The following is a 13,368-nucleotide window of genomic DNA, read 5'->3' on the forward strand; positions in this document are numbered from 1 at the left end:
CCCCCCCAAAGATGCACGCAATAAAATCAATACCATCCACCACACTGCAGCCCCCCCGCCCCCCGAGACCTGTTAAAAATGGCATTTGTATGAGTGTTCGCTCAGACGCGGTCCGGGAGTGATGTCTTGGGCTTGGCCCGTCGGCAGGCAGGCATGAAAACGGCTCCGTCATCCCTTTGCCCCTACTAGGTCACTGGGGGTGGAGCAATGGCAGCGGGAGGTTCTCTGACATAGTAAGGGCAAAGGTCAGCTGGCTGCCAGTTCTGAAAATGGCGTCGACGGGTCCTCGCCCTTACTATGTCACATGGGCTACTTCCGCCATTGGTGTCCCCAAGTTGCCTAGTAAGGGAAAGGGCCGCCGGTGCCATTTTGATTGCTGGCAGCCGACGTCCGTAGTGCATGCGATGTGTTCCTGCCCGGACCTGGCCCCCCGCTGGAGCAGCCTGGACTTTTGTCCATTTTTGTGTGTGCCCGGAGGGTGTGGGAAGTAAGTAAAAATGACATGTGCGTGGGGGGTGTGAGGAAGGTGTTTTTGTGTGTGGTGGGAGGGTGTGGGAAGTAAAAACATGTGGCATGGGAGTGCCCTCCCGCTGGAGCAGCATGGAATTTGTCGTGGTTTTGTGTGTGTTGGGAGGGTGTGGGAATTAAGCGAAATTGGCATGTGTGTGTGGGCTGTGAGGAGGGTGGATCTGTGTGTGTTCTGAGGGTGTGGGAAGTCAATACATTTGTCCTGTGTGTGGGGGGTGTGAGTGTTTGTGCAAGGTGTAAGAGGTTGCGCTGACGTCCACCAGATGTCGCTATTTTGTGGAAAAAATCTTTAAGCCTTTTCTACCTGTCACAGGTGTGACTTATCTGTAATGTAAATACAAAAGAACCTTCCTGTATGCAAAATGAAGGTTGTGTCCAAATTTGAAAGCAATTGGTTCAGTGGTTTCTGAGATTACCGATTTTGTCCAAACTATTTAACATTTTTATTTATATAGATGATATGTTGTGCATAAAATAACAGAAACATCTTTGTGTAATAACCCAGGATTACAGGTGGAGGCATGATTTTATTAAGAATGCCTGTACTCCATTTAAGAAAATACTTGTGCATGTACTTACAATTGCCAGTTTTCTGACACCTCCACCAGCTCAGGCAGACCCTCCAGTACTTCACCCTGATCCCCTATCACTTAACCCAGGCCTCTAACCCACAAAAGACAAGTGCAATTTCACTTTTCTGACTTAATTAGCAGTGTAAACGTAAATGGACAAGTTGGTAATTTGACTAAACAGGTTTGTTTTTTTTTCCTTTCACATTTACCTGTAATACTGCTAGTATTCTGATACTTTGGTCTCTTGCAAAACACTACATATGCATGGATATGCTTCTAAGAGCCCTGCGTGTGCCAAAAGCAGGACATGCGCACACAAACTGGGTCGGTGCGCGCCGAGCAAATTTTATAAGCCGCTCATGGACGTGCGTATCCCCCGCTGTGCGCACAAGTGAAAAGTTTCTAAAATGGGGAGGAGAGTAGGCATGGTCTGAGCAGGGTGTGGGCAAGTTGGAGTGAGACCAAAAAATGTGCGTGCAAATACGTGCACAGGAGCATGCCGGGGTCACCTGCTGCGCAAATTTACGTCTGCTATAGAGGACGTGTAAGCAGCAAAGTAAAAAGATTTAAGCCAGGCAGTGGGGTTTTATGGGTCAGAGCTAACAGGAGGGAAGAATGGCTATAAGATTAGGAGGGTGTGCAAGTCCTGTCCCTAAACTGGGCAAGCTGGGAACGAACTCGGAAACAGGATATAGCGACGGCACGCATCCCTTGCAAAATGTCCTTGAGTTACGCAGTGCAGGATTTGCGCACACATGCATGCATCCATTTAAAATTGTGCTCAGCTTATTTTATAACATGCGCGCATATACACTTGTATGTTATAAAATGGATGCAAGCTGGCATCCGCACAAACATGTGCGTCTGCTCAGCCATTTCAAATTTATCCTCCATGTGTGTAACTTCCAATTTTACACATGTAAACATTTACCCCATATTGGGACACATGGTAACAAACAAAAAGGGTTGAAATAAATGCAAATCCAACCTTTTCATGCCACTGAGAGAAAGATTAGGTGTTAGTATGCATTAACCTAACAGCATAAAGCAATCAATGAAGTTTATATTGCCAGTAAAACAGGAGAACCAGTTCTAAACTAGTAGCTACAAACTTCTAGTAGGATAGCTCTCTCTTCAAAATTAGCATGATTCACTGTCTACACAATAGTAGTTATAGTATAAAAAGATAATGCAGGGTTGGGTTAGAAGGAGGTAGGGAATTAAATGCAAGACAATCTGTAACAAGTGAGTTATGAACTACAGCATGGAAGATATCATCTGTACCAATTAAACACCAATTACTTTATTCTGTGCAGAATTATCCTTTTCCTTTTTTTTTTTTTTTTTGAACATTTACGATAGATTTATCATGCTTTTAAAAAGTCAGAAAGTGATTCAGATTTGCGATACGTTGTGTCACTCTCACAGAAAATAACATCACATTGTAATTCAGAAGTCCAGGACATAAGGGACTTCTGAATTACAATTTGATGCAACCTTAAAGATTGCATGTCCCTAAAACCAAGTTCAGGGTCATGACTAAAACAAAGAGATGATATGCTGTGAACATGGTATCAAGTTATCAGTCTAATTAACATTTTGCATAAAACATGAATAAGTTTGGCACCCTTTCATTTTAAATATGCACAGCAACTACAATGACTATGTTAGAATATTTCAACAACAAGAAAAAATAATTCAGGGCATTGGAAATCCAAAAGATCAAGTAGTTATCAGAGCAGACAGAGCAGAGGTTTTTGATTAGACAAGATTAATACAAAATGTTAAGGCATCTTTGCATTTAAATTGAATTGTAAATAACCTTTTATGACTGTAATCCTACCCAGGCTTTGCAGAACTCAAAATAAATCTTTTCATGCATGGTCCTTCATCTATATTTTTGGCAATCAAGAGGACTGAGAAGGGGAATTACAGTCACCAGTTAGGTTTGACCACTGGAGATGTTCATTATCCATTAGACTAATTTCTTCTGCTTTTTTTCAAGCAAGAAAAATGCATGCCTCCTCACATACAATGATTCACCGTCAGTCAATGAGCTTAGCAAAATAAACAAACAAAAGTAATATAATGTGCAAAACCAAAATGAATCTAATCGAAATGATGCCTTTATTTATGATTCTGCAAATCATTTGGTCTGACATCAATCCAAGAATATGGAAAAGTGTCTTACATCATAAAGCCAACGCGAAAAGATTAGCTTTAAAAATGATAACTTTCAAAAGAATTTGAGAGGCCTGAGAATTAGTTATGACCTAAGTGGTTGAATGTTCAGGGCTGTACAGACAAGAAGGTGTTCACCTGCTCAACATTAGGAATATGCAATCGTTTTTCCCGAATTAGGCAATGTCAACGAAATTGCCTAATTCGGAATGGTTTGAGAGAACTGAAAAACGATTGATTTTTTCCAAAATTTGGGCAAAAATTCATTTTTGAGTTAGAGCGCACTAACGGGAGTTAGTGCGGCGCTAACTCCCGATAGCAAGCACTAACTCTGCCAGGTTAGTGAGCACTATTGGGAGTTAGTGCGCACTAACCCCCGATAATGCACACTAACCTGAAAATCAGGGCCCCCCCAAAAAATAATACCTGAACCACGGGAAAAATGAAATTCCCATGGGGGAGCCCCGAAACGAATCCCAAAACAAAATTTTTACCCAAAACACATCTCTATTCAACATAGCTGTTGATTTGTTCAAAAAAATATTTTTAGGGAGCAACAGAAGCTAGTTGTTCCCATGTTTGGGATGCATTAACTGAGAATACTACGAGATTAGCACAATTAAGAAAAATGTCAGGCTTTGTGTTAGTTGTGGTGTGTACTGTTAGCTGGAACTGAAAGTTAATAATATGAAAGAAGACTTCAATTCATGAGCCAACTTGCTCCATTTTTTCAGGACATGTGGATTCATGGTTTTAGCTCATTGGCTGCCCTGGCTTATATTCCGGCTTTTTCTAGGGAAAACAATAAGGACATCAGAACTACAAGTCCCTGCATGCAGTGGGATTAAACAAGGACAGGTTCAATTTGTCTTCAACCCTATGTGTGAGTGCGGATAAAGGGAAATATACAATATTCAAGCAGTCTCACTATGACCTGGGTTTGATATGGCAGGCCATGTATTACACTGGGGTCATGCAGCCTAGCCCACAGTATTACATATGGGGAGAGTTTGCAACAAAGGATGAGATTTAACTTGCCAAACCTTGCAAATGTACTAGAATTAAGATATATCTCTGTTTATCCTTGCATAAAGCTCCATAAGATCTTTAAGGGCCATAGAAGAGACAAGACTTGGCTGTCTAACACTATTAGGAGAACTGATTCAAAAGTGGATTAGAAGAAGAGAAGATTTAAAATAATTCTATAAACACAATCATGTTCCGTTTTCATTTTTATCTATAAAGCAGAGAACTGAAAAAGAAACATAAGTCAGACCACATTCCTATTAAACAATTAAAAAAACATCTCCTTGCATTTATTTGCCAAGAAATATTGGTAATCTTGTTCAGATCTTATGAAACAATAGATACATTAGTATAATTGATTTATGATTCCTCATTTTTAATTAACCTACTTTCTTTGTTGTTCCGATGAGCGCCTGGTGCAGATCACTGCCACAATTACCACAACCACCACCGTTAAGACTCCAACAGTAACTACAATGATCACTAGAAGATTGCTGTTCTTCTGCGGGGTCACACTACCATGCGGAGGGTGAATTTGCCCTATCGGAGGCTCTGAAAGAACAAGTAATGTGAAAACATATAACAGCAAAGTTTAATACACTGATGTATACAACATAAAAACATAAGAAATGCCATAGTGCATCAGACCAAAAGTCCATCAAGCACAACATCCTATCTCCAATAGTAGCTGGCAGGATCCCAAAGAATGGATCCCATCTTTCTTATTTATAACCAGAGGTCATCTCCATATGATTATCTTTACAGAATATCAAAAATGAAATAGATAAGAAGGTAGATAGACAGACAGACAGACAGACAGAGTGTATATTACATAATTATAAGGTTGCCTAACACAAAGAGCATACAATCTTACCTTGAGCTGAAATAATATCTAACTCAGAAATGCTGTGTACTTACAACATACATGATTACATAAGCATAGCAGAGTATACTGTATTTAGTAGAGATATGCATTCGTTTTAAACAAATTAGACAATTTTAACAAAAGTGTCTAATTCGTTATGGTTCTGGAGTGCTGTGAAATGAAAGTTTTCTAAAATTTGGAAAAATTTGTATTTTGTCTTATTGCGCTCTAAAAGAGATTCGGAAATCATGAGAAAAAAAATCCTGAACCGTGGAAAAACAAAATTACCTACTGGGGACCCGAACCGAACCACAAACAACAATACACATCTCTAGTTAGGGGTATATTCAACAAAGTTCATGCTAACAATATTTTTCAGTGTGGAAGCATTATGTATTTTTAACATTCATATTGCAGTCATAGTCACTAAGATAATAAATTCAGAGCATAAAATTGCTAAAAAAATACCTAGAGGTGCATATTCAAAAGCATTTAGCCGGCAAACTCAGAAGTTAGCCAGCTAAATGAATATTTGCGAATATCGAGATAAATTCTAGCCACCTAATAAGCTAGGAGGCCCGAATTTAGCTGGCTAAATTAGGGGCATTCTGGAGGTGTAACTGGGAAGAGCTGAGTTAGCCAGCTAAATTAACTCCAATATACAAAGTAAGCCGGATGACTTAGCTAGATAAAAGGGTCATTCACTAAAGCTTTATCGCTTGCGTTAGGGCCCTAACGCATGCGATAAGGCCATATCGCATGTGAAAAGAGACTTTTCGCAGGCGATATAATGCTAATTAGGGGGAGGGGAGGAGGGGCAGGGGGCAGGGGAGGGAGGAGTCGGCGGAGTCTTTGCTGCCGGTGAAAACAATACCAATGTTATCGTCGGCAGTAGCGCGCCGAATAGCACAACCTTTCACGGTGACGCCATTCGGTGCAAAATCCGGCAGTGAAGACACCGCGGTGGTGCTCTGGGATTTTGCAGGCCTGCCCCCCCCCCCCCCCTTCATCCCCCGTTTTTGCTGGATTCATCATTCAGCGATGAATGATGAATCCAGGCCTAAGTCTGTTGGAACCAAAGAGCTGTCCTAAAGTAAGGCAGCTATAGCTAGCCAGATAATTAAAATAGCTGGCTATATTCACATTGGTTAATGGTATGTTGGGTATACTAATTAAGTTTATCCGGCTAACTTTGCTAGCCAGACTGTGTCTGAATATGGACTTCCTAGTGGCCAAATTCTGCAATGAACATGCTAAAAATTTACTATACATGCTAGAAAAAATTAGCACGGGTAGCGTGCTAGGCTATTTATCATCTGTGCACTATTTTGTACCTGAGCAATACTACTTTTCTCTCAGCAACTTCTATCTCTCTCCCAAAATATACAAAATTGGAGGTTAGCACGTTCTCTAGCCATCAGTTCCACATGCTCAAAAGGGAAAAGCAATTGGACTTTGGCATGGAGATGTATTCAGTTCATTTTTGGGAAAAAGGAAACAGCATATCCAAAAGTGTTCAATGCAGTCTGCATGGAGATCCATTATAAGGGGAGTACCACAGGAATCAGCGCTCTCCGCAGAACTGTTTAATATCTGTATGGCACTCCTGGGTACTGTGATCATTTGTCTTGGAACTCAGTATTATATGTATGCAGATGATATTCAGCTGTATATTTCCTGTGATACAGATGGTTCGTTACCTTGTATGTTATTTCAGAATTTGTTAGACACTATTAAAAGATGGATGACTAGCAGAGGGCTTCTTTTGAAATTCAAAAGACAAAAAATACTTTGGGTTAGTAAATGTCTTCATGTTAATGACCTGATGAGTATTAGGTATCATGATAAATTGATAGTGTTGCATATTGAGTTTTGGAACATAGGGGTGCTTCTTGATTTGCAATTAATATTTAAGTTTCATGTCCAACATCTAGTTAAATGCTCCTTTTATAAGTTAAAATGCTTAAACCACCTAGATTTTTTTTTTAATTTTTATTTTGACAACAATGAATAGTACAGAAAGGTAAAAAGTCCAGATGTCAGAACTTTTTAACAATTGTTCCATGTAATAACAATTCTTTTATCACATATACATCTTTCCAGCCGGGTTCCTTCAAGCCAGAAAAGATATCTTATTAGCAAGTTAGGAACAAAGCAGTCCCATTTCCCAATACCCTCCCCCCTCCCTCCCCCAAGACATCGAACTTTATAGGAAAAGAAAATTAAGGAGTACAGATATCCGGACCTCAAAATGTGTATACATTTTCAAATTTCAGCTTAAGGACAGATCATTAAGAATTAAGCTCGTACCAATGGAGATAGTGAAAACAGATATTTTTCCCATCTAGCTACAAAGAGCCTTTTGGGGCGAAACCATTCCACTTTCGTTATACATTTATCTAAGAAGCAAGTCTGATGAATAAGGTTACATAATTGGGTCATGGTACTACAGAGATTATGTGAACACCACCTATATGTTCTTAATATCATCTTCTTGCCTTTATTTGTGCCTTTCTCTATCTCAACTCTCTGCCTGGCTTTATCCTTGTATTTGTTTTCTTCATGCTCTGCCTTGCCTAGTTTGTGTTCTAGTCCTTGTCTTATCCATACCCTTGCCTTGTTTGTGAATTACCAGCCTCCTATCTTGTCTCATCCACCCTGCCCAATCCTGGTCCTCTGGTGTCCTGTTTGTCTTGACCTGTTTCTTTGGTTTTAACCTCTTCAGTGGACTCAGACCCTCTTGGTTCTGTTCAATATCTTCATGAGCAACATTGTGGAGAGATTAGAAGGAAAAGTTTGCCTTTTTGTTGATGATTCTAAGATCTGCAACAGAGTGGACACATCTGAAGGAATAGAGAAAGTGAAAGGATATTTAAGAACATTTGAAGAGTGCTGAAGATTTTGGCAGCTGCAATTCAATGACAAGAAGTGAGGAATCATGTACCTGAGGTGCAGTAATCAAAAAGAGCTGTATGTGATGGTTGGTGAAAGACTATCGTGCAAGGAGCAGGAGATGGACCTTGGGGTGCTTGTGTTTAGTGATCTGAAAGCAGTGAACCAATGTGATAAGTCAGTAGCTTAAGCCAGAAAGATGATGGGCTGCATAGAGAGAGGGATAACCAATGGGAAAAGGGATGTGAAAATGTCCATGTAGAGATCCTTGGTGATGTCTTACCTGGAGTACTGTGTTCAGTTCTAGAGATCATATCTCAAAAAAGGATAGAGACAGGATGGAAACAGTCCAGATGAAGCAATCAAAATGGTATAAGTTCTGTTTCAGAAGACCTATGAGGAGAGCCTTAAGGATCTAAATATGTATTTCCTGGAGAAGAAGAGGTGTGGGGGACATAGGATACAGACTTTCAGATACCTGACAGCTATTAACAATGCACAAACTTCAAACCTTTTCTGTTGGAAGGTAAACAGTAGAACTAGGGGTCACAATGTGAAACTCCAGGGGGGATGACTCAGAACCAATTATTGGGAAATATATCTGGATGAAGAGGGTGGTGGATGACTGGAATGCCTCCCAGAAGAGGTGGTGATGATGAGAACAGTTAATGAATTCAAAAAGGCATAGGGCAAACACTGCAGATCCCTAAAGACTTGAAGAAAGGGATGGTGTAAAATTTCTGCTTGGGGTAACCTGCATAGAGCAGCAATTATTACTCTTAATGGAATGCATAGAGCAACAGATACTACCCTTACCAGAATGGGGGATCCTGCATAGAGTGGTAATTACTACTCTTAACAAAGCATATGGAGGTAACACTCATGGAAAGGCAGTTACTACCTTTAGCAGAACACACAGGGGTAACTTGCGTGGAGCAGCAGTTACTACCATAAACAAATCGCTGAGCAGAATAGATGGACCATTTGGTCTTTATCTGCAGTCATTACTATGTTACTATGGGGTCCATATTCAGTTGCAGAGCAGCTAGTTAAATTAGCTATCCAACTAACGTAATACGGATATTTAGTGGCATGGCCATGCCACTAAATAAACCCAGCTATCTTAAAACTAGTCGGATAAGTAGCTCCTGCGAACTTTAGGACAGTCCTGTGGTGCAGTCAGAGTTAGCCACATTGGTTAAGTGGCTAACTCCAAATATCGGAGTTAGCTGCATAACTTATGCATCTAACTCTGGCTTGCCTTGAAAAGCTTCCCACCCACCCATCCCCAGACTCCCCCTGACTTATGCGGCTAAATTCTAACCACATAAGTCATTATGGAGGGAGAATTTAGCTGCATATGGCTTACATATAGACAGTATTCTTCTGTAAATGAGAAACAAGTTACCATCTCACATATCGTAAATGGTCCTTACTACAACCAAATGAGCAAATGACAGAACCCAACTTTCAGAACAATATGATCTGCATTTGTGCTAAGAAATGTAATGTTATATTTTAAGCATGCACTCTAGAGTAATCAATTCACTCAAGACATGCGTTTGTTTAAATGACTTGACCTATTCTAAAAATTATTTTTTAATTCAATGTAAGATAGTTTTGTATATCTCATTGCTTGTTCGTTTCAAGTAACCTGGTATTTAACAGTCTCCAATTCTGAGTTTCTAACATAAGAACTTACTAGAACAAGAGATGACATTTAGAGCCTATATAGTAAGTTTCAGTTACTAGTTTTCTTGCTCAAGGATTGTAAAAACTTTTCATTTTTCTTCTTAGTTCAAATGACATTGATTTTGTTTTAAGATATAACAACTCCTTTATGTAACTGAGTATTAGTCATATAGCAGTTTGATTATCCTGTTAATTATAGAAACTATATAATGCAGATAATGAGACTAAGTATTTTTTCTTATGTTAATCTCCTTAAAAAATGGTTGTCACTCAATTCAAAATCTGCAAGGTTGTTGATTCAAGGCATTTTCACAATTCACTGTGGGCCAGATTTTCTAACCTATGCGTGGGCGTAGATTTGTGCACACAACCCGGTGCGCACAAATCTACACCTGATTTTATAACATGCGCGTGCAGCCGCACGCATGTTATGAAATCCAGGGTCAGCGCACGTGCAGGGGTGCACACTTGTGAACCTTGCACATGCCGAGCTCTAGGAGAGCCCCGATGACTTTACCCATTCCGTCCGAGGCCGCTCCGAAATGGAGTGGCCTCGGAGGGAACTTTCCTTTTGCCCGCCCACACCTTCCCCTCCCTTCCTCTATCTAACTCGCCCCCCAGCCCTACCTACATCCCCCCCTACCTTGTGATTCCCCAACATAGCAGGCCTTCGGAGACCTCTGGCCACGCCCCTACCCTTCCCTGGACCACCCACTCCCCGCCCCTTTTTTCAAGCCCCGGGACATAGGTGCATCACAGGGCTTACATGCGTCGCCGAGCCTATGCAAAATAGGCTCGGCGCACGCAGGAGCGGGTTTTCGGGGTTATGCACATAATATATGCTGTAACCTTTTGAAAATCCGTCCCTTTGGTTTTTAAAAAATCCAAAGCAGAGTTCGTTGATCCAATAAAATCCAAAACACATTTTGAAGATTTGAAGTAAATATTTATATCCACTTCTAATGTTCTTCCACTCTCCATAACCAAAATACATAAGACACATACATATTACATATCCCTATTAAATTTGCAGCAAGTCAGCATTTGAAGTTTATGTCAAAGCTGACTGAAGTCCACTTGATTCGAGTTTTGCCTTCAGTTATTTACACATCTCAGTCCTTTAATTTACTGTTAGACTGTGGTCTATTTTAAGATTAATTTGTTTTATTTGAGGGCTCTTTTAAACTTTGCATTGTCTATAGGGAAACAGGTGAAAATGTAATTTCTGTGAACTACAGTGCTTCATCTTCAAGACTTATTGGATCTTATTCAAAAATAACTCTTCCCATTCTGTCCCTATAGAAAAATCTTTATTGAGTAAAGACCTGAACCTCTTTTGCCATTATATTGTGACATATATGCCAAATGAAATTCATTTCTGGGACCAACCAAATTGTCTTTCAAAATTACCTCTTTTCCACTGTATCTAGATCAGACATGTTAAACTGTTCATGTATTTCTCAGTGCGTGCCAGATAAGCTCTGTGATCTAAAAACAGGGTGTGGTTACTAAAATACATTCCAAAAGTCAATACAATTGTCAGAGATGATGAAGTAAAGGAAAAGCCTGCCTCCAGATATAAAAGAAAGAAATAGACCAAATGTATTGACTAATATCTTTTCTTCTATTTTTCCTCCGAATAGAAGAGAACCAAAACGTAGCTTATGGTGATGTTTCTCTCTCACTGTGTATTTCATTAACTTTTTTTATTGCACCCTAAGGCTTTGTAGCACTTTTTGGATTGTATTGTCAAACTTCACAGCATAAAAAAATGAAATACAGCAGAGACGCTAAATCAGATTCAAATACACTTTAATTTTGCTTAACCCTACTCCACGTCCGTGAGGTCAATATACTGCATTGTTTCAAACTGTGACAGATAAGATATCCCTATTGAGGGGATACCTAGATATATTTTCACTTCATTTTTTTCCATAATACCAGGTTAGTACTTAGACTACCTAAAAAAAAAAAAGTGTTCAATGATTATTGTGTGACAATATATATAGCAAAAGGCATAAGAAACACCAATCAACAAGAATAAAGTTTAGCATTGTACTTTTGTGCTCCAATATATGTTGCTCTTGGGAAAGGGATGCTGTGCATTAAAGCTTTAGACATACAGTATGTTTAATATTAAAACAGTATGTTCTAGAGATGGAGAAATTGATTTGTGAAATCATGATCCATGGTTGCCATGTTATGAATCAGGATCAGTATTAAAGCAATTGTTTTGAAACATGAGGGGAGTTTGTTCTGATTCAGTGAAAAATGTCAATTCCAGGATCACAATAAAATATACTAATTTGAATTGAAGATGGCAATCTGCACAAAAACATATACAAGACTACAGCTTACAATTCACATACTATTCAACACCTCTTTAATATGCTACATGATATACTGTCAGCAATTATGTACATTTAATTTAGAAAGAATTCATTTTTTTCAAATCCTTGTTTCTGCCATAATTCAGATCCATTAAAAAACTAGGTATAGGAATAATTAGGAAGACTTGTGAAAAAAAATGTATTCACAAAGAAATTGCATTCACTTTTGAAAAATACAGGCTGAAGAGTACCACAGAACTCAGAAGTATTTGGAGTCTACATGGCTAAGAAGCCTGGCATTAGGGATGTGCATTTGTTATGTTTGGTGGTCCGCAAACTCCTCTCATGGATCAATGCACTCATCAACTCGCGCGACTCAGCCGCATCCCATGCTAGAGTGGCAGGATACCACTGTGACGTCATCACCCACTGACAGGCCAAGACACTGGCAGCTTCCCTAAGGTAGGCGTGTGCCGACATCACAATATTTAAAGGGCCCATAGTGGGAAAACTCCCACAGTGCCCTTAGATGACATCATCTAGCTCTTTCTATAAAAGGCCTACCCAGACATTTGCTCAACGCTTCAACAACAGGTCCCAATACTAATGTGTAGTACATGTTGCTACTAGGGATGTGCAGCAGGGACGGTAGGAGCAATGGACGGCCGGCGCCATCTTGTGCTCCTACCATGTGACAGGGGCCGACCAATGGCACCGGTAGCCCCTGTGACATAGTAAGGGCAAAGGCTATCAGCGCCATTTTGAATACCGGCAGCTGACGGCCCGAGTTCAGGAGATCACTCCAGGACCCCCGCTGGACCACCAGGGACTTTTGGCAAGTCTTGGGGGGGGGTCAGGAGGGTGGGGGTTTTATTCGTTAATGATATGTTGCATTCGTGGGGGTTCGCCATAAGTTTCGGAACCCCACAAATGCAAGAAATAGGGACATATACATTGCGGATTGCGCATTCATTCAAAATGAATGCACATCCCTAGCTGCTACAGTGTCTCGTCTTTAGCACAGTCTTGTCTTTAGCATCTTGTCTTCAGGTCCTGCATGGTCTTCAGAGTTTCCTGCCTTCTGTTCTCCTCCTTGCCTGACCCGTCCTTCCTATTCTGTTCCTTCTTCCCTTCAGACTGGATTGACCTTGGCCTGACCTCGGATTATGCTTTGCTGCTTCTTGCTACCGACCACTTCTCCTGCATTATGTTTGACTGTTGTCTGCCTCCAGCTACTACCTGCTCCCAGATAGGCTTGACTGCTGCCTGACTACAACCCTGC

General features: G+C 40.3%; 1 protein-coding gene across 1 annotated transcript in view; it reads right to left on the reverse strand.

Annotated features, from left to right (window-relative positions):
- The window catches only part of DCC (DCC netrin 1 receptor), a 1,677,934-nt gene that overhangs the window by 188,233 nt on the left and 1,476,333 nt on the right, over nt 1-13,368 (reverse strand). Inside the window, exon 23 of the mRNA XM_029571056.1 lies at nt 4,697-4,859. Coding sequence (XP_029426916.1) covers nt 4,697-4,859 — 163 coding nt within the window. The remainder of the gene's footprint in view (nt 1-4,696; nt 4,860-13,368) is intronic.

This window comes from Rhinatrema bivittatum, chromosome 1 (genome assembly GCF_901001135.1).
Source record: "Rhinatrema bivittatum chromosome 1, aRhiBiv1.1, whole genome shotgun sequence".
Taxonomy (NCBI): domain Eukaryota; kingdom Metazoa; phylum Chordata; class Amphibia; order Gymnophiona; family Rhinatrematidae; genus Rhinatrema; species Rhinatrema bivittatum.